Source organism: Harpia harpyja, chromosome 10, assembly GCF_026419915.1.
Source record: "Harpia harpyja isolate bHarHar1 chromosome 10, bHarHar1 primary haplotype, whole genome shotgun sequence".
Taxonomy (NCBI): domain Eukaryota; kingdom Metazoa; phylum Chordata; class Aves; order Accipitriformes; family Accipitridae; genus Harpia; species Harpia harpyja.
The window spans coordinates 1,922,395-1,947,121 of record NC_068949.1 but is presented as its reverse complement, the minus strand read 5'-3'; the positions used below and the strand labels follow the sequence as shown (position 1 = coordinate 1,947,121).

The following is a 24,727-nucleotide window of genomic DNA, read 5'->3' as shown; positions in this document are numbered from 1 at the left end:
GGAGGCTTTTGAGGTGCCGGGGTGGTCCAAGACATGTACAAGTGTCTGCAAGCCCTGATGGAATGATTCTGAGGGACCCAAGTCCTTCTTGTGCATTAACACTACAGGTGAGTGGGCCTCCGCTGCATAAGGGTGACATTAATCATTCTCCAGCCTACCTTCGCCAAACTGCCGGGTCCCTGCTGCCTCCTCTGGGATTGCAGAGTTCTTCTTTCCCCAGGGATACCTCAGTTCCACACTTTACCTGTGGGTGACTCCATCTTCGGTGCTCTCTCAATTCGTGGGGCTCTACTCACTGCCTACTGGAGGCATGCACTGTCCCTGGAGATCCCTCAGGCTCTCCAGGCAGCTCCAGTTACCCTCGAGAATGATGTCGTCTGCCAAGTCAATAGAGGAGAACCCCAAGTATGAAACACAGTGACCAGTCATTGCCTCCACTGTCACCAGACACTGATGGGTGAGTCTGAAATCCCTTCCTCAGTTGCTAACGGGTAACAATGTGACTGACAGGTTTCTGCTCCTGCAGCCATGCAGAATCCTGACCAATGTCCTTCTGGGGGTGCAATCGCTCATGCCTACTCCTGACACCAGCATTGGAAGAAAAGCCCATGGCACACAGGAGATCCCATTCTATTAGATGCTATGAGGGATTCAACTCTGACCCAGTGGTCGACACCTTTATACTGGCTCCAGGTGACAGAGAGCAAGTTCCTGCCTCAGTAGAAGAAAACAAACATTGCTGTAGTCACATTCTAAACAGAAATTATAATGAGAAGAAGAAGAAGAAGAAAAAGGTCAAGACTTCTATGGGATAGCCTGCAAGACATTTCTGGAGAGAGATGGGAAGTTTATCACTACTACAAAGGTGTTGATGAAATCAGTTTCCTAATGGCATCCTTGAGCTCCCGGTTCCTCATGCTGTAGATGAGGGGGTTCACTGCTGGGGGCACCACGGAGTACAGAACTGCCATGACCAGGTCCAGGGATGGGGAAGAGATGGAGGGGGGCTTCAGGTAGGCAAACATGCCAGTGCTGAGAAATAGAGAGACCACGGCCAGGTGAGGCAGGCACGTGGAAAAGGCTTTGTGGCGTCCCTGCTCAGAGGGGATCCTCAGCACAGCCCTGAAGATCTGCACATAGGACAGCACAATGAAAACAAAACAGCCCCAAAATACGAGAGCACTAACCACAAGAAGCCCAACTTCCCTGAGGTAGGAGTCTGAGCAGGAGAGCTTGAGGATCTGGGGGATTTCACAGAAGAACTGGTTCATGGCATTGCCTTGGCAGAGCAGCAGTGAAAATGTATTGGCAGTGTGCAGCACGGCATAGAGGAAACCACTGCCCCAGGCAGCTGCTGCCATGTTGGCACAAGCTCTGCTGCCCAGGAGGGTCCCGTAGTGCAGGGGTTTGCAGATGGTAATGAAGCAGTCATAGGCCATGACAGTGAGGAGAGAAAACTCTGAGGACATCACAAAGACAAACAGAAAGACCTGGGCAGAACATCCTGCATAGGAAATGGCCCTGGTATCCAAAAGGGCATTGGCCATGGATTTGGGAAGAGTGGTGGAGATGGAGCCCAGGTCGAGGAGGGAGAGGTTGAGGAGGAAGAAGTACATGGGGGTGTGGAGGTGCTGGTCGCAGGCTACAGCGATGATGATGAGGCCATTGCCCAGGAGAGCAGCCAGGTAGATGCCCAGGAAGAGCCCAAAGTGCAAGAGCTGCAGCTCCCGCGTGTCTGCGAACGCCAGGAGGAGGAACTGGGTGGTGGAGCTGCTGTTGGACATTTGCTGCCTCTGGGATTTGCGTGCCGTACCAGGAGAAAAATACATGGACAAGTCAATGCAGGCTTCTCTGAGGAAAACCTGTTCTGTTTCTCAGAGAAACCGCCCACATTGTTTCTGCCCTTCTCAAGAGGAACTTCATGCTGCTCCCCCCAATCACAGAATCATAGAATCATTTAGGTTGGAAAAGATCCTTAAGATCACTGAGTCCAACCGTAAACCTAACACTGCCAAGTCCATCAGTAAACCAGGTCCCTAAGCACCACATCTACACATCTTTTAAATACATCCAGGGATGGTGACTCAACTACTTCCCTGGTGAGCCTGCTCCAATGCTTGACAACACTTTCAGTGAATAAATTTTTCCTAATATCCAATCTAAACCTCCCCTGGTCCAACTTCAGGCTGTTTCCTCTTGTCCTATCACTTATTTCCTGGGAAAAGAGAATGACCCCCACCTTGCTACAACCTCCTTTCAGGTAGTTGTAGAGAGCGATAAGGTCTCCCCTCAGCATCCTCTTCTCCAGACTAAAAAATCCCAGTTCCCTCAGCTGATCCTCATAAGAATTGTTCTCTAGACCCTTCACCAGCTTCGTTGCCCTTCTCTGGACGCACTCCAGCACCGCAATGTCTTTCTTGTATTGAGGCACCCAAAACTCAACACAGTATTGGAGGTGTGGTCTCACCAGTGCCGAGTACAAAGGGACGGCAGTTCTGATTCTGTTCTGATTTACTCTGGCTGACTGTGCCATGAGGAGGAGGAGCCTCATCCAATGGGCTCCTCAGGAGTCAGACCCGCTCTACAGCAGCTGGCAGACAGAAGCAGCAAAAAGCCCCGTATTTCAAGGTGGTCACTGACAAGAGACACCCTGGGCTGAGTGCAGGAGCCTGGATGAAATGCCCCTGTGGGAACAGTCTCTACGTCCTGAAGGGAGAAATGACATTAGCACTTGGGCCACCTGCCTCTGGAAATGTGCCCTGGGAGGGATTTCCTTCTTCTGGTTTTACCCTTTTGAACAGAGGTGACCGGGTCTGAATCAGTCACCACTGAGACAGAACCTGAGTTCCAAACTATTGCCCTCCATCTGCCCTTCGGCTGCAGACGTGGTCACGACAGAGGGGCAGGGGGGACTATCACTACATGCACATCCTCACTCACCTGAGAGGCACCTGTCACAGGGGAAGGCTGCTCAGCATCTTCCTGCTCCGTGACTCTGTGATCTCCTTTCCCATTTCTCTCCTCTCCCCAACCCTCAGCAGCAGTGGGAAATTGAAAGTGGAAACTCAGGAAAGCTCTTTGTCTTTATAATAAATGCTGCATCGACAACTCTTGTGAAAACTCCCCTCAGAAATGTCCTAGGGGTGATCTGGATCTGTGAACAGACCTGATCCCTGCAGCACCCTCCCAACAGCACAAGGACCCTGCCCTGCCGGGGGTTGCTCCTACCACCCACAGCTTCTCCCCAGAGTGCTGTGGGGAGCAGAGCCCCGGCACACAGAGCCCTGGGGTGCAGGGACCCTGCTCTGAAGGACAGCCCTGGGCACCCCTGGGTGCACGCCCGGCTTCACAGCCCTGCAGTCAACCCCGGGAAAAGGGACCTGTGATGCCTTGTCCCTCAGAGGCTGCAGCAGGGAAGCCCTGCTCTGCAGCACATCCTTCTCCACGCGAAAGAAACCCTGAGAGCCATCCTGCCAGATCCTATCTGCTCTGGGATGTGCCAGCTGCAGGAGACCCCTCCAGGAAACTCCGGTACATTGCCCTGCAGCCAGAGACTTACTGGGTTATGAGCTGTGGTGGTTTCTTCCCCAGGGAGCTCTCAGCATCCTCCCACTCCACACTGCCTGTAACCTCTCTCTTGCTTCTCGCCTCTCCTCTCACTGCCTGCAGGCAGTGCTGCGCTTTGCAGAGGAGCTGCTCCTGGGCAGAGCTGTCTTTGTGCAGCGCTGCTTGTTTGCCATGAGCTCCCTCCGTCCCAGGAGCCCAGCCCAGCTCAGCAGCAGAGGACCAGCCCAAGGCAGCCCTTTCTCTGACCCCTCTGGGCTCCCTCCACGTGTCCCTGGGGCTCCAGAGGAACCTACTGTGAAGGGAGGGGTTTAAAGTCTGCAGGGAAACAGGCACAGGCATAGGATAGTCTAGGACAACTTGGTAGGGACAGCCAAGGGACTTGGTGGGGCCCAGACCCACTCCCAACAGAACTGAGGTCCTTGTCCTCTCAGCTATGGCTGTTGTCTTTTCCAGTGAGGCCCAGGAGAGGACATCGGTTCCTTACAACCCCAGGGTCTCGTTGCTTCCTCACCACCATAGGGCATGGGAGGTGTCCTAGAGCTGTGCTCCCCTCGGCATCGCACACCCCCACATCACACTGCCCCCAGGAAGAGCCCTGAGCATCCCGTGAGAGAAGGGTTCCCGCTTTGCAGGGGATGAGGGTCAAGGCTTGGCCGTCTTGCTTGGCAAAACACATCGAAGGCTTTCAGAGCCACCTCCACATTTGATTTTCCACCTGTAACCAGTGCCGCTGACTTCCTGCTTCACCAGCCCCCAGGGGTGGGCACCCTGTCTGGTCGTTCCATCCATGGGCTCTTCGGTGATGGCCCTCAGCGAGGCCCGCTAACACCCTCAGGAACCTGGATGTTTGCTTTTGACTTTTACTTCTCTAGAGGCTTCTTCAAACTTTCAGTAGCTGCAGTTCAGGAACTTGGCACCAGAGGGCTCATTAACATGCACAACACCCTAACTAGCCAAGTCTCTGGGCATAATTTCCCTTAATGCCTCAGTTCTTCTTTGGTTGATCAGAGAGATTTCAGGAGTGCAGCCAAAGGGAAAACATTTCAATAGTAACTAAAACTAAGAAAGGCTTTCTTCCTTTTCCAATTTTCTTCATTTTTGTACTTGCAGATTAAGTGATGGCAGCGATCTCCACTTGAGATTGATCCTAAGCATCTCCTAATGGAGTCTGAATATGTAGGGAACTCAGTAACCTTTATGTCAGACACTCCATGGGCAGTCTGTGTCCCTGCCCCCAACCCCACCATTTCTCTCATCAGCTACCTGGCTGAACCAGACAATCCCTGCTGGATACATGAAGGTTTTTGGGAAAGCCTTGGCATTGGAGAGGAGAGAGAAGAGAAGAGAAGAGAAGAGAAAAGAAGAGAAGAGAAGAGAAGAGAAGAGAAGAGAAGAGAAGAGAAGAGAAGAGAAGAGAAGAGAAGAGACGAGACTATTTCAGTTGGAAGGGACCTACAATGATCGTCTAGTCCAACTGCCTGACTGCTTTAGGGCTGACCAAGTTAAAGCATGTTATTAAGGGCATTGTCCAAATGCCTCTTATACTCTGACAGGCTTGGGGCAATGACTACCTCTCTAGGAAGCCTATTCCAGTGTTTGACCATCCTCTTGGTAAAGAAACGCTTCCTACTGTCAAGTCTAAACCTTCCCTGGTGCAGCTTTGAATCGTTCCCACGCATCCTATCACTGGATACCAGGGAGAAGAGCTCAGCACCTCCCTCTCCACTTCCCCTCCTCTGGAAGCTGTAGAGCGCGATGACATCGCCCCTCAGCCTCCTTGTCTCCAAACTAGACAAGCCCAAAGTCCTTAGCCACTCCTCATAGGACATTCCTTCCAGCCCTTTCATCAGCTTTGTTGCCCTCCTGTGGACGCATTCAAGGACCTTCACATCGTCCTTAAATTGTGAGGCCCAGAACTGCACAAAGTATTCAAAGTGAGGCCACACCAACGCTGAATACAGCTGGATAATCACCTCTTTTGACCGGCTGGTTATACTGTGTTTGATGCACCCCAGGATGGGGTTTGCCCTCTTGGCTGCCAGGGCACACTGCTGGCTCATACTGAGCCTGCTGTCGACCAGCACCCCAAATCCCTTTCTGCAGGGCTGCTCTCCAGCCACCCCTCTCCCGTAGCACTACAGGTCTGTATTTAGCCAATAAATAGAGTAACTGCTTTGAATTTCATTAGGCCATGTGGGGATGTTGATGAGACAACTGTCATTATAGTCAAAGGAGATCTAGAAAACCCAGCTGACGGTGAAGACAGAGTCAAGCTGAGATCTCCCTATGGTACATGACATGATTTGGTCAACTGAAAACCTGTGTAGGCTGCCCAGAAAACAAGAAATAGGGACAGGTTCAGCTGTCCTGCACATACCTCGGACAACCTCTGGCATCTCAAATGCCACCAGGCGTTTTCATCTGGCTCACTCCAGGTAGTGGAGCTCACTCCTACCCTCCATTTCCATTAATTAGCATGGGAGCTGAAACAAGCAGCTCACATACAGGTGCCTATGTTGTGCACACCTGAATTAAGGAGAGGAATCCCACCTGCTGAGGGTTTGTGGCAGGCATGGGAGGGAGCAAAGTCCCCTTCTAGCCCCAGGACTACAAACCCAGAAGGAGATGCCTTGATTGACTCAGCTGAATCACTTCCCTCAGCTTGGACAAATGTGATCCCTGCCTGTCACTGTCTGGCTGTCCTGTCTTACAATGGGATGAGAAAGATTATTCTCACGCCCAGCTCTGTCTCTGACAGGAGACATCAGTGATTCCTTCAGCCTGGTTCACGGTAGAGCCCCAGGGACACCCAGAGGGAGCCCAGAAGGCGCAGAGAAGGTGACGCCGTGGGCTGGTCCTCTGCTGCTGAGCTGGGCTCCTGGGACAGAGGGAGCTCGTGGCAAACGAGCAGCGCTGCACAAAGACAGCTCTGCCCAGGAGCAGCTCCTCTGCAAAGCGCAGCAGGGCTGAGGGCACTGCCTGCAGGCAGCGAGGGGAGAGAAGCGAGACAGGGAGAGGTTAAAGGCAGCGTGGGGTAGGTGGATGCTGAGAGCTCACTGGGGGAGAAATCGTCACAGTCCTCCTCCACGTGGTAGGTCTGTGCGTGCAGGGCAATGAAGCTGCTGTTCCTGGAGGGATCTCCTAAAGCTGGCACATCCCACAACCGATGGGACCTTTCAGGCGGACTTTCACAGTTTCTGTAGTGTCGAGGAGGAGGAGGTGCTCCTGATCAGTGATTCCCTGCTGCACCATCAGAGGGAAAGGGCATCAGAGCTCCCTTCTCTCAGGGACAACTGCAGGGCTGTGAAGCCGGGCGTGCACCCAGGGGTGCCCAGGGCTGTCCTTCAGAGCAGGGTCCCTGCACCCCAGGGCTCTGTGTGCTGGGGCAGGGGCTCTGCGTGCTGGGGCAGGGGCTTTGCTGCCTGCCAGGGTCAGCGCTCAGCCTGCCCGGGGAGCTCCCCACGGCACTCTGGGGCGAAGCTGTGGGTGGAAAGAGCGACAGCTGGATGGGTCAAGGCTGCTTACAGCTCCACATCACCCTGAGGACATCTCTGGGGGAGTCTTTTCAAGAGGAAGGTCAAGGCTGGGGCTATCTGAAAGGAAAGGAGGGTGTGCTTTGAGTTTTCTTTTCTTGGTTGTCTGGGTGGGCAGTGGTTGATTGGAATTTTTCTCCATTCTGGAGAAGGCACTGAGGCTGCAAATCTCGTTAGGACTTGTCTGAGATGTCTCTTAGACACCCCCCCCCCCCGAGATATTTCTGGGCAGTGCCCTGCTACCAGGAGGTGTCTGCAGGGCAGAGAAGAGCACGCAGTGGGTGGGATGGGGTCTGTGAACATGGACAGGGAGGAGACGTGAGGACAGAGAAACAGCTCTGGGCAGGGACATCTCCAGGCAACAGAGACATGGGCAGGGAGTGAGAGGGAGCTGCTCCCACAAATGCCACTGGAGGAGGGATTTGGGCATGTCCCTGCCATCCCCTGCAGTGCAGATGCCTTCCCCAGAGCTACCCCCCCTGGTCTCCTCTCCCACCCAGCATGGCGTCTGCCCACAAGGCGATGGGGACCAGGGCATGAGTCACCTCCGCAGCCGGACCTCCAGAAGAGGAGAGCTGCATGTGTCCTCCAATGTGGTACACAACAAAGGGGCTCAAAGCACCTACACTCTGAGATGGAGTGCACAGCTGGGTAGGGACGAGGCTTCACTGCATGCTTCTGTCTTTCTTTCCTTGCTTCATTTTTTTTGAGCACTGCAGTATTTTTCTTCATTTCTCCACGTATCCGTGGTGGTCTTACTCTCTGGGGCTTATGTGGGGGGGCAGATCAGCTTCTGTCCTGATACTGACTCTGCAGATATGCCCTGGAAGTGTCTTCATGGGAACTAGATGCCCAAGCTCCATTTTAAAATGTCAGGCATGTCACTCACTTGATAGGGTTGGGGAATGAGCTGACTTGTTCCTCATTCAGATCAGGGAGGAGGATTTCCACAAGAAAACACAAGGGTTTTTCTTAAAGAAGTCTTTCCACTGACTTTTCCTCCTTGAACAGGCCCTCATGTCCAGAAGGACCAAATGTCCAACAGCAGCTCCACCACCCAGTTCCTCCTCCTGGCATCCGCAGACACGCGGGAGCTGCAGCTCTTGCACTTCTGGCTCTTCCTGGGCATCTACCTGGCTGTCCTCCTGGGCAATGGCCTCATCATCATCGCTGTAGCCTGCGACCAGCACTTCCACACCCCCATGTACTTCTTCCTCCTCAACCTCTCCCTCCTCGACCTGGGCTCCATCTCTACCACTGTCCCCAAATCCATGGCCAACTCCCTCTGGGACACCAGGGATATTTCCTATGCAGGATGCACTGCTCAGGTCTTTTTCTTTCTCTTCTTGATGTCAGTGGAGTATTTTCTTCTCACCCTTATGGCCTATCTTCTTACAGAAGCCACCCCCGCCGCCCCGCCACTACCAAACCTTTGCCATGTAAACCCAGTACAGCCTGGTTCATTCTTTCAGTACCTGCAGTTCAGGAACTTGGCACCAGAGGGCTCATTAACACGCAAAATGCCATAACAAGCCAAGTAGCCAAGTCTCCCTGCATAATTCTCCCTAATTCTTCAAATATTGTGTGGCTGAGTTGAGGGACTCCAGGAGTGTAGCCAAACTGAGACGATTTCAGTAATAAATAACAATAAAACAGGATTTCTTCTTTCACCAGTTTTCTTTATTTCTCTGCTCACAGAACAAGTGATACCAGCCTTCCCCAATTCTTATTGATCCAGACTGTCTCCTGATGAAGTCTGAATATGTGGGAAAAGTAAGATCCTTTCTGTATGACACCGTGTGCGCAAACTCTGTCCCCCCCACCTCCCACACACCCTGCCATCAGCCACCTGGGACTTGCATCATGCCTTCTCAAATCCAAGCTTTTTCCACTAAATTGTGTAGCGGAATATTTCAGCTCATTTGCACCAGTTCCCACCTGCTTTATTTGGAGAACCAGCTGTGCACAGTCACAGAAGGCTGTTTCTTACCTGCCAAGAAAAAAAAAAAAAGAAAGGAAGAGAAAGGAATAGTTCAATGAAAAATAAAACACATTCCTCAGCTGCATATCAAGTCCAAGTTGCCTCCACTGAAGTCCACTTTCCACAGGTGGGCAACCTTAGTGGAAAACCTTCAGTGAGATACATAGGAAAGGACAGGTAGGAACATAATTCAGGATTTGGCTAAAGGGACCATCAGGCAGACTGCAGAAAGCTGAGGAGGGGTCAGTTTAAGGAGTACACGTGGAAAGATGTGAAAGAGTAATGAGAGCCAATGCAGAGGCAGATCAATGCTTCTTTCCATGTTGGCATCAGGGCATCATGTCACCCACATTAATTGTGGTCATTTACATGTATGGGGCTTTACTTATCAAAGACCCCATCCATGGGTCAGTGACCTGAGACACCACAGCCGGGAGCTGCAACTGCAACTTGGGCAGAACTTGTCCTGGGACCAAATCTCTCGCTCCCTGCTTGGTAATGGCACTACCCAGCCACCTGCCAGACAAATGTGGGCACCACATGAGCTCCACCCACCCGAGCCTTGCACAAGGACCTGGATTCAAGGAGGACAGATGTACCTGAGGGAGGCCTTCCCATCACATAGAAGTCTTTCCTAAATTGCTATTTTGGGATCCATGAATGCTGAATGGAGAGACATGGCCATTTCTGGAAGGGGGCATGGAAAGCCCCGCTGGGAAACCTGGCTGCTGCCTGGTGCGGGTCCAGGGAATCACCCTCCATGGATGCACGTGTTGTTCAGGAAGCTGTCCTGAACCAGATACTAACCCCAAGAGTACGGGGTACTTTTCACCCAGGGAGCCAACCTTTCCTTTTCGCTCTTCCCAGGAGGTTCTCAATCCCAAACGTTGGCTTTCCTCAGTGGTCTCCAATGGTGCTTAATTTTTATTATTAATGGCATCATCCATCCATCTGGAAGTTGCATTTAGACAGTCTTGGTCATCCTGTGGCACTCATCATGTAGATCTAAGACATCATAACAGCCTTGCACAGAATCAGAGAGCTGGTGACCCAGGAACATGTCCAGATGACTTTTAAATATCTCCAGGGAGGGAGACTTGACAACCTCCCTGGGAAACCTGTGCCAGTGCTTGGTCACTCTCACAGTAAAAATTAGTGTTTCCTGATGTTCACAGGTATCCTCTTGTGTTTCAGTTTGTGCCCATTGCCTCTGGTCCTGGGGAACCACTGAAAAGAGCCTGGCTCCATCCTCCTTGAACCCTCCCTTCAGGTATTTATACACTTTGATAAGATCTTCCCTGAGCATTCTCCTCCCCAGGCTGAACAGTCCCAGGTCTCTCAGCCTCTTGCCATAGGAGAGATGCTCCAGCCCCGTCATCATCTTCATATCCCTTTGTTGGACTCTCTACAGGTATATCCATGCCTCTCCGGTACCAAGGAGCCCAGAAATGGACTCCAGGTGTGGCCTCACGGGTGCTGAGGAGAGGCCAAGGATCACTTCCTTTGACCTGCTGGCAATACGTTGTCTAACGCAGCCCAGGATAACATTCATCGTCTTTCCCGCAAGGGCACATTGCTGGTTCATGTTCAACTTGGTGCCCACCAGGACGCCCAGGGCCTTTTCTGCCAAGCTGCTTTCCAGCTGGCAGACCCCCAGCATATACTGGTGCGTGGGGTTGTTCCTCCCCAGCGGCAGGACTTGGTACTTCTTGTTGAACTTCATGGAGGCTCCCGTGAGCCAATTTCTCCAGCCTGTTGAGGTCCCTCTGGATGGCAACACAACCCTCTGGTGTATCAGCTACTCCTTCCAGTTTGGCATCATCAGCAAACCTGTTGAGCGTACACTCTGCCTCATCATCCAGATCATTTCTGAAGATTTTGAGCAGGATTGGACACAGTATTGAACCTTAGGGCACACTTCTAGTTAGTGGCTTCCAGCTAGACTTCATGTCACCGATCACCACTCATTGGGCCCAGCCATTCAGCCAGTTTTCAACCCACCTCACTGTCTGATCATCCAGCCCAGACTTCAACAGCTTCTCTATGGGCATCTTATGGCAGACAGTGTCCAAAGCCTCGCAGAAATCAAGGCAGACAATAACCACTGCTCTCCTCTTGTCTACAAAGGCAATCATTTAATTGGAGAAGGTTATCAGGTCAGCCAAGCATGACTCCCCCTTGGTGAATCCATGCCTGACAACGCCTGATGAATTTCTTGTTGTTCATGCGCCAGGAAGTGGTTTCCAGGATCAGCTGCTCCATCGTGTTCCCAGGGATCAAGATGAGGCTGACCGGTCTGTACGTCCCTGGGTCCTCCCTCTTGCCCTTCTTGAAGACAGGACTGACATTTGGTTTCCTCCAGTCTTTGAGCACTTCTCCCAGTCACCATGAGTGATCCAAGATTATCAAGAGTGGTCTTGCAATGACATCTGCCAGCTCCCTCAGCACTCGTGAGTGCATCCCGTTGGGGCCCATGGACTTTTGTATGTCCCGTTTGCTTAGGTATTCCGTGACCAGATCCTCTTCTACCAAGGTTACATCTTCCTTGCTCCAGCCTTTCCCCCTGGTCTCTGAGACCTGGGACTGCTGAAGGTTAGTCTTGCTAGTAAAGGCTGAGGTGAAGGCGGCATTCAGTACCTCAGCCTTTCCTATGTCCTGTGTCACAGGGTCCCCTCCTCATCCAGCAGCGAGCCCACATTTTCCCTAACGATCCTTTTAGCAACCATGTTCATACAGAAGCCCTTCTTGATGCCTTTGAGATCCCTGGCCAGGTTCAATTCTATTTGGGCTTTGGCTTTCCCAACCCTGGCTCTGCATGTTTGGACAATGTCTCTCTATTCCTCCCAGGTTGCCTGTCCCTGCTCCCACCCGCTGTGTGCTGCTTCTTTGTGTTTGAGTTTTGTCAGGGAGTCCTTGCTCATCCCTGCAGGCGTTTTTGCCTGATTACCTGTCCATAAAATTACATAGCTCCCGGGAATTAGCTTTGGTGTTGTAGGGATGTCCATGAGACAAGTGCCATCGCAGTCAATGGAGTTCTAGAAAATGCAGCTGATGGAGAATATAAGGAGAGAGCTTGAGCTCTCCCTATGGCACATGACTCCACGTGGTCAGCTGAATACTTCAAGAGGCTGCCATAAACATAATGAATAGGAATAGATTCTGTTACCAGTTGAATTGGGCATCTGCTGTCATTTCAGTAGAATCAGAGAATCATAGAACAGCTCAGGTTAGGAGGGGCCTCAGAAGATTGTCTGGTCCAACCTTTTGTGGGAAAGGGACCCTAGGGGAGATTATCTATCACCCTGTCCAATTGCACCTTGAAAACCTCCAGCGATGGGGTCTCAACCACATCCCTGGGGAGGTTGTTCTACAAATGATTGTTCTCACTCTAAAAAATTTCTTTCTTAAGTCAAGATGAAACTTCTCCCGGTGCAACTTGAACCCATTGCCCCTTGTCTTCCCCATGGGGCTCCTTGTGAAGACAGAGCCCCCATCCTCTTTGTAGACACCCTTTAAGTGCCTTTAAGTTGGCCAGAGGAATGCCCCACCGGCCTCCCAGAAGATGCCCCCAGATGCTGTCCTGTCTGAGAACTACTCCAGCAGAGCTTGCAGCTACCTGCATCTGTCTTGGACCACCTCTGGCACCTTAAATGTCACCAGGAGTTTTCACCTGAACAGCTCACTCCTGACCTCCATCTCCATTAATTAACAGGGCAGATGAGACCAGCAGCTCACCTGCAGGTGCCCATTTTGTGCATGGCCAAATTGAGGCAAGAGGAATCTCACCTGCTGAAGGTTTGTGGCAGTCATGGGAGGGAGCCGAGTCCCCTTCCAGGACTACAAATCCAGAATGAGATGCCTCGATTGACTCAGCTGAATCACTTCCCTCAGTTTGGATAAATTATGTCCCTCCTTATAACCTTCCTGGTTTCCTTCCGTAATTCTGGGAAAATAAAAGTTGATCCTCCTGCCCAACTCTGTCTCTGACAAGAGAAATGACACTGCTGGAAATAAGTTTCTTTCCCCAGCTGAGGGAGGGAACATCAGTGATTCCTTCAGTCTGGTTCACAGCAAGTTCCCCAGGGACACCTTGTAAGAGACTGTGTCAGCCGGAAACGTTTGTCTCGACATTGCTGCTGCAAAGCAACCATTTGCCAGCCTCAACATCCTGTTGTTGTGGGGGAGAACGCGCTCAAGGAGACAAAAAGTCCCTGAAGAAACCACCATATCTGCCCGAAGCTAGCAGTGCCTACCAAGCTGTGCTTGCCCACGAGCAAGGCGAAGAAACCACCGAGAGCACCTGGGCGTGTGCCCATGGAGGAACACGGAGCGGCACGTACGATAATGAGCTCCGTGGAAAGGGGTGGACTTTGCGGAGAAATCGTGGGGACTGGGACAATAAAAGAGCTGCGTTCTCCCCTCTCAAAAAAACCTGCAAACTGAAAACTGGCAAACTGTGGACTGCAAACTAACAACTAGCGACTACCATCGGAAAGCAACTGAAGAGCACCTGCAGCGCTTGGAACTGGGACTTTGGCTGGAACCTGGAACTTGTACCCTCCACCTCCTCCACCGAGACCGAGTCAACGGGACGTTGCTGGCTTCGTGGTGGTGGTAACTAGTCTTGCTATCTCTCTCCCGCTTTCTTGCTTAGGTCTGCCTCTTGTTTCCTTTCTTTTTCCCTCTGTCCTATCGCTATTACCAGTTGTTTGTGTTAAATAAAATTTGCAAGGTTGTATGGCATCTGACCTCGTTTGTGTCTTAATCTCGCTCTTGGGATCGTTTAAGAACCCTCCCCGATACTGGATCGGGACAAACCTGGAGGGAGCCCAGAGAGGGAAGAGAAAGAGGCACCTTGGGCTGGTCCTCTGCTGCTGAGCTGGGCTCCTGGGACAGAGGGAGCTCGTGGCAAACGAGCAGTGCTGCACAAAGACAGCTCTGCCCAGGAGCAGCTCCTCTGCAAAGCGCAGCAGGGCTGAGGGCACTGCCTGCAGGCAGCGAGGGGAGAGAAGCGAGACAGGGAGAGGTTAAAGGCAGCGTGGGGTAGGTGGATGCTGAGAGCTCACTGGGGGAGAAATCGTCACAGTCCTCCTCCACATGGTAAATCTCTGAGTGCAGGGCAATGAAGCTGCTGTTCCTGGAGGGATCTCCTAAAGCTGGCACATCCCACAACCGATGGGGCCTTTCAGGCGGACTTTCACAGTTTCTGTAGTGTCGAGGAGGAGGAGGTGCTCCTGATCAGTGATTCCCTGCTGCACCATCAGAGGGAAAGGGCATCAGAGCTCCCTTCTCTCAGGGACAACTGCAGGGCTGTGAAGCCGGGCGTGCACCCAGGGGTGCCCAGGGCTGTCCTTCAGAGCAGGGTCCCTGCACCCCAGGGCTCTGCGTGCCGGGGCAGGGGCTCTGCCGCCTGCCAGGGTCAGCGCTCAGCCTGCCCGGGGAGCTCCCCGCGGCACTCTGGGGAGAAGCTGTGGGTGGAAGGAGCAACCCCCGGCAGGGCAGGGTCCTTGTGCTGTTGGGAAGGTGCTGCGTGAGCCAGGGCTGCTTGGAGCTCCACTTCACCCCAGGACATTTCCTGGGGGACTTTTTGAGAGGAAAGTAAAAGCAGGGTTTACTGTAAAGTTAAAGAGCTTTAAAGGGTCAGGGGTTTTATGTAATTTCCCATGGTTGCGAGGTGGGGGGAGAGGAAGAAATGGGAAAGGAACTCTCAGGTTTGAACAAGTCACTGAGACTCCTGGATAGTAACTTTGAGTGATCAGTAGATCTGCTAGGAGCCTCCTGAAGTGCCTTCAGCCACTCCTCTGCCTATAGACAGCACCAGCATCAGCTTTGCTGGACCCATCAGGTTTGTTCTGACCCGCCCTTTTCCGCCTGCAAGCATGAACGTGTGCCCAGCCAGTGCCCTGCAAACAGGCAGGTTTCTTGGAGCAAAGACGAGTGCACAGAGGCTGGGATGGGGGCTCTGAGGCCTGACAGGGCAAAGGCATGGGACAGGGAAACATCTCCCCGGAGGAAAATCTCCAGGCAGCAGGGATATGATCAGAGAATGAGAGGAAATTAAAACCAGAAATGTTATGGGAGGGAGAATTCAGAAAACTCCATATCATCCCCTCCAATGTAGATCCCTTCTTCAGAGCAAGACCCTTGCCTCTCTCCCACCCAGCAAAGCCTCTGCCCTCGGGGCTGTGGGGTCCAAACCATGAACCGCTTCCTCTGCAGCCAGAGCTGCAGCAGAGCCGTGGCGCAGTTCTCCAGCATCTCGCCCATTTCCCTCTGAAGAGCACAGAGGCTGAGAGCAGCTGCCCACCAATGTTGATGTCATCCCTTAATGAGATACCATCGTTAGGGCACTTGGCTATCTCCTTGAGGGGTCCTTCCAAGCTGTGAGCTGCCCTCCAGGGTGCAAATCTGCCCAATAACACCTTTGTGTGCCCCATGGAGGAGCACAGAGATGCTACGACTGAAGAAATGCTGTTGGGTTGGTGAAATGAGCCACGTGTGTCCTTGGCTAGAAGCGGGGTGCTGAGACCTTGAGAAGAGCTGAGACATTTAATGGTCTGCAGTGGGTCCCTCTGCTCTCAGCACTGCTTGGTGGCTTTTCAGAGAAGCATATGAGTGCGATCTCTCCCCCTAAGATCTGGCACCCGCCCCTACCATTCCCGTGAACCCACTGTTGCAGAGCAGGGCTGACTCCTGGGCATTCTGTCAGCGGAGGCTCTGCTCCTCACAGCACACTCAGCCAGCAGCAACCAAAGCTCCAACCACGGAGGCGAAGGAAGGTCTCCTGGAAAAGGAAAAGGGGGTGTGTGTAGCAGGGGGAGAATCCATGAGAAATTCCTTCCGTTTTGCTCAGAGAAGTCTTCTCTAACTTTGTCACTGCCTATTCCCTCTTGAAATGTGCCCTGAGGCAGCAAATGTCCAACAGCAGCTCCACCACCCAGTTCCTCCTCCTGGCATTCGCAGACACGCGGAAGCTGCAGCTTTTGCACTTCTGGCTCTTCCTGGGCATCCACCTGGCTGCCCTCATGGCCAACAGCCTCATCATCACCGCCGTAGCTTGCGACCGGCACCTCCACACCCCCATGTACTTCTTCCTCCTCAACCTCTCCCTCCTCGACCTGGGCTCCATCTCCACCACTCTTCCCAAATCCATGGCCAATGCCCTTTTGGATACCAGGGCCATTTCCTATGCAGGATGTTCTGCCCAGGTCTTTCTGTTTGGTTTTGTGATGTCCTCAGAGTTTTCTCTCCTCACTGTCATGGCCTATGACCGCTTCATTGCCATCTGCAACCCCCTGCACTACGGGACCCTCCTGGGCAGCAGAGCTTGTGCCAACATGGCAGCAGCTGCCTGGGGCAGTGGTTTCCCCTATGCCGTGCTGCACACTGCCAATACATTTTCACTGCCGCTCTGCCAAGGCAATGCCGTGAACCAGTTCTTCTGTGAACTTCCCCAGATCCTCAAGCTCTCCTGCTCAGAATCCTACCTCAGGGAAGTTGGGGTCCTTGTGTTTTGTTTTTGTTCAGGTATTGGGTGTTTTGTTTTCATTGTGCTGTCCTATGTGCAGATCTTCAGGGCTGTGCTGAGGATCCCCTCTGAGCAGGGACGCCACAAAGCCTTTTCCATGTGCCTGCCTCACCTGGCCGTGGTCTCTCTATTTCTCAGCACCGGCATGTTTTCCAACCTGAAGCCCCCCTCCACCTCTTCACCATCTTTGAATCTGGTCGTGGCAGTTCTGTACACGGTGGTGCTCCCAACAATGAACCCCCTCATCTACAGCATGAGGAACCAGGAGCTCAAAGACACACTGAAGAAGCTGATTCAATCACTTGTCTTTCAGCAGCAATAACCTTTACAAGTATTTTCCAGTTCATCTCAGGAACTGTTCCTCCTCTGCTTTGGGGATTTGGTCTGTGATAATCATGTTTGCCCAGGAATGTCTGCATCCACTCCACTTCTCCAGTGACATGAACCCAGTCTGTGTGACCCAGAGACCTTTGTACATGTCTCTGGCATGATGTTACAGCTGGTCTCCTGCGTCGCATCTCTGTAAGAAAAGGCTCAGTGCCAGTGTCTGGAGGTTGGGCTCTTCTTCCAAAGCTGAAGTCAAAAACAGGCTGAAGAGATTGCCCCTACAAGGCCATGGTGTGGTGCTTGGGTTCTCCATGGGCTCCGGGGAGGAGGGCAAGGGGCGATGTGTTGGGGAAGGAGGCCTGGGCTGTGTGACCAGTTCCCGTGGAGATGGTGAATGATCAGAAGGGATCTGCCTGGGACTGTCTCCCCACGGCTTTCAGGCACCACAGCCCTCAGTCTGCAGGGCAGCACCACCAGCTCAGGGCTCTGCGGGGAGCACAAGGAGGGGGCAGGAGTGGACGGCCAGGCCAGCACGGACACACTCCCATGGGGAAAGGCTCTCTGGGACAGGGGTGTCCCTGGAGAAGAGCAGAGGAGCAACTCTGTGCTTCCAGGGGGAATAAATGACCAGGAGAAAGCTATTTCTGCATGCACCAGCTTGGGGCAGGCTGCTCTTTTGCTGGCAAGATGAGAAGAGCCAAGAAGGGACTGGGCCGGGCTGGAAAGTTGGGAGAGGACAACACCAAAGTTAGCTGAGCTGTGTGACCACGCAGGGTGAGGATTCACACCAGGGGGGTTGTGGTGCCCAGCCAGGGCTCGTGGATGGGAGCCGAGACATGCAGGCACAGGAGAGACTTGGCTGGTCTGGAACAATATTGGCAGCTCCGTTGCTTGGCCATCCAAGGGACAGGGTGATGACGGGGCCGCAAAGCAGCATCCAGAGGGTGACAGCAAAGACAGGTACAAACAAGGAATTCATGTGCATTGCCTTCGTTGTGCAGGTATGATTTTGGCACAGGCAAAGCTTACCTGGAGTTGATTGCAAGGAAAGTCGAGAGGAAAACAGCGAGCTTTGATCGCTCGTTGGAGACCAAGGCTGAACAAGGAAAATGCAGGGCTGCTGCTGAATGGGGAGGGTGATCCAGTAACAGCAGACACAGATGAGGCTGAGGGACTCAATGCCGCCTTTGCCTTCATCTTTACTGAAAAGGTCGCCAGGACCCTGTGTTAGGGAGAGGGTTCAAGGAGGAGGAGAGCATGCATTGGCAGGAACCTCATGAAACCCCACAGGGACAAATGCCGGTTTCTGCCCCTGCAATGCACTAACCCTGGCAATGGCACAGGCTGGGAGCATCCTGGCGGGGGAGCAGCTCTGTGGAGAAGGTCTTGGTGGTCAGCGATCGGGACAGGAGGCAGCTGTGTTCCCCGAAGCAAGGCAGGCCAACAGCGTCCTGGGCTGTATGACCTGGAACACGGCCAGGAGATCGAGGGGAGGGATTATCCAGGTTACTGCATCCATATTTCAGATCCCCAATACAGGAAAGATGTTGGCAAACTAGAGCGGGTTCAGTGATCGGCCCCCAGGTTGGGGGGCCTGTGAGCAGACGCCAAGTGGCCAAGAAGCCAAGGGAGGCTGAGGGAGACCTCATCACAGCCTGCCCTACCTGTGAGGAGGTCACGGAGAATAAAGAGCCGGACTCTTCGAGATGGTGCATTGTGGGAGGACAAAAACCATGAGTGGAAGGTGAAAGAGAAGAGGTTCAGCCTAGGCATAAGGAAAAAAGTTTTCACCATCAGCTCAATCAACTGTTGGAACAGGTCAGCCAGATAGGCTGTGCAGTCTCTGTCCTGGGAGGTTTTCAAAATCCAGCTGGTTCAAGCTCAGGATGAAGCACCTGAGAACTTTTAATAAAACGGCAATGTTTTGCCACCAGGCCAGAAAGGGGATTTCCAGGAAGTGCATTAATCATGGGAGAAGAAATATTGATCTCCCTCTGCACTTGCATTACCACTACTCTATTCCACTGTGTGTTTAATCTCCCTCACCTTTCAGGTGTTCCCACCTCTCCTGATTAAATGACCATGTCTAAAGGCATCTTTTCAGCAGACTATGTGGATACACACCCTTGTATCTCTCCAGATTTCCCCTTTCCCTTGCTCTTTGATCATTCAGATACCTCCAAACTATCTGGTTGCTGCTTTGAGCTTCAGGGAGTTAGACACTTGCTGCATCTCTGAGAAGTTGAATTAACTCTTGAGTCAACTCCTTAATTATGTTTATATCTATCCTTTCCTAGCTCTTGGACTTGCAGCCTGGACTTGGCATACAGTTGAGGAGAGTGTTTTCAAGCTTATTAAATTGCATCATGTGTAACTTTGGGGTTTTGGCAATGAGGAGAAGTCCTCCCGTGCCTGTGTGCAGCCAGTTCTCTGAGGAAAGCAGGTAGGAATTGGTGCCAAGGAGCTGTAACATCCAGCTGCAGACTTCAGTGAAGAAGTCTGATGCAAGGACAAGTGATGCAAAGCCCAGAGGTGCAAACAGAAAAACGCTGGGGTTGGGGAGGTGATGAGCAAGGTTGTCCATAGAGCGTCTGGCCTCAAGGGATTGCTTTTCCTACCTGCCCATATCTGCTTAGGTGACCCTCTGGATCAATATCAATTGGAGAATGCTGCTATCACTTCTTCTGTAAACAAAAAAGCAATAAAAAATGACCTTAAAAAGTAAAAAGCCTTTTATCTTAAAAGCTCCTTGAACTCTTCCTCTTTAACTACCATCCTGAAACCTCTCCAATTAGCTGTACAAGTCTTGAAGACTTGAAGAAAATTATGGGAAGAGACAAGGCACCTGAGGGATTTCTGCCTTGTAATGAGCCCCATGATGGTTTTGGTGCTGAGTCCATGGATCTGCAATGCTGAGAGGAGATTGCACAAGCTGCTCAAGGAGCAAAGTCAGAAGAAAGTGCCGAAGTTTCTTGGAGTATTAATGAGCCCCACTGAGGGCCATTACCAACACAGCCTCCCCACGGACTCGTTAGAGCAGAAAACTGGATGCAGTGATGACAGGCAGGCAAAGGCAAAGTGCTGGTGGCTCTGATGCTGAGTATAGCCTTGGTGTGTTTTATCAAGCCAAATGCCAAGCCCTGACCCCAGCCCCTCAGAGGAGAGATGCTGTCCATCACGCATGGCTCAGGGCTCTTCATGGGCTGTGAAGGGGTGTGATGCCAAGTGAAGGACAACAGTACGACACCTCCCAGCCTGCCCGGGGAGGTGCAAGGAGGCAATGTAACCTCAGTGCCATGAGGACAAGGGGTCTCCTCGTAGGCCTTGGTGGCAGAGATATCAGCCACAGCCAAGGGGACAAAGACCTCAGCTCTGTCAGGGCCTGTCAGCATTGCAGGCACCCTTGGCCATCTCCACCATAGGCTGCCATACACTGTCCCATGCCTGTGCCTCTTTCCCTGCAGGCTGTAGACATCTGACACACTTCCCCACCTTGTTCTCACCCCGGCATGTCCCTACCTTTACTGACACCCCTCCATCCTCACTGGCTGTCCCTCCAAACACAAAATCATGGGCTAACCCAGACTCCCTCTGAGTGACCTGTTGCATCAAAGCACTACCCTTCAAGTGACATTTCTTCCTCCTCGTGTCCATCTGGCCATCCAAACCTGCAGTTACTTGTGGTTTTCCTTTCTCGTGCTGTTTCCCATTACCAAATATCACGCACTCATCTCTGAAACTAACCGTCAAGCTTTCTCAAGTTACTGCTATACTTGCCTGAGCCTCCACTTTACCAGGCCAATGAAGCCCCCACGTCTCAGCCTTTCCACACATGCTCCCTGATCCCATCTTGGCAGACCTCCTATGGGCCCACTCCAGTTCCTCCCCACTCCTCCAGAACAGGGACCCCCACACTGGGACACACTATTCCAGATGTGGCCACACCAGTGCTCAGTCGGGGGGCAGGGAGGGGGGGGACAACTCCCCTTGCCTGGGTGGCCACGCTCCTCCCAGTGCAGACCAGTATGCACATGGCCATACTCATGTTTAGCACCACTGCCCTGTATGGTAACCCTCATAATGCCCAGGCCCGTCTCCTCAAGGTTGCTCCTCACCCACTTCAGGTCCAACCCTGCCTTCACGTACAGGCTTGTTTTACCCCCTAATGTAGTGTCGTGGTTTAAGCCCAGCCAGCAACTAAGCACCACGCAGCCGCTCGCTCACTTCCCCCCACCCAGTGGGATGGGGGAGAGAATTGGGAAGAAAAAGTGAAACTCGTCGGTTGAGATAAGAACGGTTTAATAGGACAGAAAGGAAGAAAATAATAATGATAATAATAACAATAATAAAATGATAATAATAATAATAATAGAATTGGAATATACAAAACAAGTGATGCACAATGCAATTGCTCACCGCTCGCTGACCGATGCCCAGTTAGTTCCTGAGCAGCGATCCACCCCCCCAGCCAACTCCTCCCAGTTTATATGCTAGGCATGATGTTACATGGTATGGAATATTCCTTTGGCCAGTTTGGGTCAGCTGCCCTGGCTGTATCCCCTCCCAACTTCTTGTGCCCCTCCGGCCTTCTTGCTGGCTGGGCATGAGAAGCTGGAAAATCCTTGACCTTAGACTAAACACTACTTAGCCACAAGTGAAAATATCAGTGTGTTATCAACATTCTTCTCATACTGAACCCGAAACATAACACTATACCAGCTACTAGAAAGAAAATCTATCCCAGCCAAACCCAGGACACTGATGCATCAGCAAAGAGGGTAAACAGTAGATGGTGGTATAAAGCCACCGCATTAGAAATTACCACCAGCAAATAAGTAATAGAAGGTGAAGGTAGTGCACAAGCAGGACAATTAAGGGCAGTTGTTGTAGCAGCACAAAACACAGCAGAAGTTATCTATGTCGACTACCGTGCCAGGTGCCACACAAGGGCTTTGTCAATGGGAAGCCCCAAACTGGGAATTTAGTAGATCCCCACTTTGGATAACTGAAGACTGGCAATTCCTGTTAGATACAGGGAGACAAGTGCCATTTGAACTAGGGTGGGTAAAAGCCCATGTAAACAATGATCAACCAGCCACAAAACGGAACCAACAAGTGGATGAGTTAGCCAGAATTAGGGGAATAAAAACAGGAGGTACGCCAGATCCTGAATGGTACCGACTGGGAGAATGGCTGCTTCAGAATTAGGCCACACAGGCCGAGAATCACTTTATTTTGCAGCCCAAAGCCAAGGTTGGCCTCTAAACAGGAACACATGTGAAACCATCTGTGCTGGTTTTGACTGGGGTAGAGTTAATTGTCTTCACAGTAGCTAGTATGAGACTATGTTTTGGATTTGGGCTGAAAACAGTGTTGATAATGCCAAGATGTTTTCATTATTGCTGAGCAGTGCTTACACAGAGCCAAGGTCTTTTCTGCTTCTCATAACACCCCACCAGCGAGTAGGCTGGGGGTGCACAAAAAGTTAGGATGAGACACAGCCGGGACAGCTGACCCCAACTGACCAAAGGGATATTCCATACCATATGATGTCGTGCTCAGCATATAAATCTTGGGGGGGTAAGAAGGACAAGGAGATGTTTCGAGTGATGGCGTTTGTCTTCCCAAGTCACCATTACATGTGATGGAGCCCTGCTTTCCTGGAGATGGCTGAACACCTGCCTGCCCATGGGAAGTGGTGAATGAATTCCTTGTTTTGCTTTGCTTGTGTGCACAACTTCTGCTTTACCTATTAAACTGTCTTCATCTCAGCCCATGAGTTTTCTCACTTTTACCCTTCCAATTCTCTCCCCCATCCCACCAGGGAGGAGTGAGCAAGTGGCTGCATGGTGCTTAGTTGCCAGCTCGGGTTAAACCACAACACCATCCTTACAGAATTCTCCCAATGTAAATTGAAATTGCAAACAAATCACCCTTCTAACACACCACCCCTACACGTTAATAAAGGAAAAACCCTATGGTCAACATGTCAAATTGATTACATTGGACCCTTTAAACCCTCCTTGGGATATGGGTACATTCTCACAGGAGTGGAGGTCATCTCAGGCCTAATTATGGCAACTAAATGTCAGAAGGTTAATGGTCAGAGCACCATTAGAGGATTATCCTCTTGGTTTTCAGGCCTACCAACCCCTGATGTCATCCAAAGTGACAATGGCTCACATTTTTCCAGCAAGGAAGTGCAGGAATGGGCAAAGCAGGAAGAAATTCAACGGGTATTCCATACCCTCTACTACCCTTAATCAAACGGGATAGTAGAAAGGGCAAATAAATGGACTATTAAAAAGAAGCCTTAAACCACGTGAGCCCCACTGGTGCAGTCATATGTTTGAGTTACGGCCTAGTCGTGGTGATACTGCTCAATTTAGGGCTAAACATGATGCGTTGTCCTTTAAGGAGGACCAGTACTCCATAGCTTCACTATGCAAGTGTGATTACTTTGTATAAACAATGCGTGCTTTGCTGACAACTATCCCCTTGAAGAGGGAACTAAAGACTGATAAAAGGAACCATCCTGCTCCAGAAGGCACCGAAGGCCAGATGATTGCCAAAGAAGCATGAACTAAGGGAAAGGGAAAGGCGGCAGGGGGAGATCATGACCACCGACTCAATTCAAGGCTGGAAGAAATTGCACCCCACGACTGCAAGGAGCATGTGTGCTAATTTACATAGCAAGCGAGGTTAATTTAAATATAACCGGCCAATAGCAGATGAGATGTTGACTACTAACCAATGAACGTAAATTTAGGCAGGTTTTTACTAATCATGTAACAGAATAAATACATTTTCTTTGGTGCGGTGTGCTAGCTTTGTGGAGTTACGACCTGGCACCCATCTCTGCGCAGACATGAAATAAAGAAATATCTCGGCTCTGTGTGTAAGATTGGCTTATTGCACACCGGGTACTGAACCCCACTTGTGGGACAACACTGGGATACCTGATTGCCTAAAGTGATTCACCAATTACATAATCAATACAGTCTAACAGGGAGCCCAGTGACTTTTGCATTCTTTCCATCAACATCTCACGGAGCACCCCATCAGATGAAAAGATACACCCCGCTGGCCTTCAAGCACAGCAACCTGTTATGGTAGATTTACCACAAATTGGCACTGTTCCACTGACACCAACAAAACCCCACAGCCCTCTGGCCTAGGAAGCAGAAGACAACGATGGAGCTAAACATGGTATTAGCACCAGGTGGATACATCCTAGCCACTAACTAGAAGGGGTAACCAGTCCAGAAAAAACCCACCGAGACTTGTGTTGTTTTCTCTTTCCAGGAACGATACCGGGAATGATACCACACAGCACACCTCCCCTGGAGATTGAGTCAACCATCGGAGGATTGCTTATCCTTCTCGCAGGAGCAAGCATCGCCAGCATGGACCAAATTCAGCTTATATGTCAACAAGCTCGACACATGGGGTGGAGACCCTCACCTCCTTTATTTGTGCTGATCAATATGGTAACTGTAATACACTCTGCACCATACATGTTTCGATTTGATCCGAATACAGGAATATTGGGAAAAACCAGCACAAAATCTTACAATGACAATCACTAGTAATCACATGATAGTAAAAGCAAATAATAAAGTCACCTTATTTCTGCTACACCAGGTGACAGATCTCTATTGAATGTAACGTAACAAATTATTTAAAGGGAAATACCTATGTGGTCATCAAAAGGACAAATCAAGCTCGATCAAAAAGCAGAGCAAACCACTTCTCACGCCCCTATTGTATGGTTAGCTTCTTTTTTAGTGT

At 51.4% G+C, this 24,727-nt stretch overlaps 2 protein-coding genes across 2 annotated transcripts; one reads left to right on the top strand and one right to left on the bottom strand.

The window, feature by feature from the left end:
* Nucleotides 1-857: 857 nt before the first annotated feature.
* LOC128147206 (olfactory receptor 14C36-like) lies at nt 858-1,793 on the bottom strand. The gene has a single exon (XM_052799607.1). The coding sequence runs from the start codon at nt 1,782-1,784 to the stop codon at nt 858-860; it is 927 nt and encodes a 308-aa protein (XP_052655567.1). The 5' UTR covers nt 1,785-1,793.
* Nucleotides 1,794-8,134: 6,341 nt separating this feature from the next.
* On the top strand, nt 8,135-16,931 carry LOC128147204 (olfactory receptor 14A16-like). Its single transcript, XM_052799604.1, has 3 exons — nt 8,135-8,460; nt 9,360; nt 16,323-16,931. The coding sequence occupies exons 1-3, from the start codon at nt 8,135-8,137 to the stop codon at nt 16,929-16,931; spliced, it is 936 nt and encodes a 311-aa protein (XP_052655564.1).
* The last annotated feature ends 7,796 nt before the right edge of the window (nt 16,932-24,727 follow it).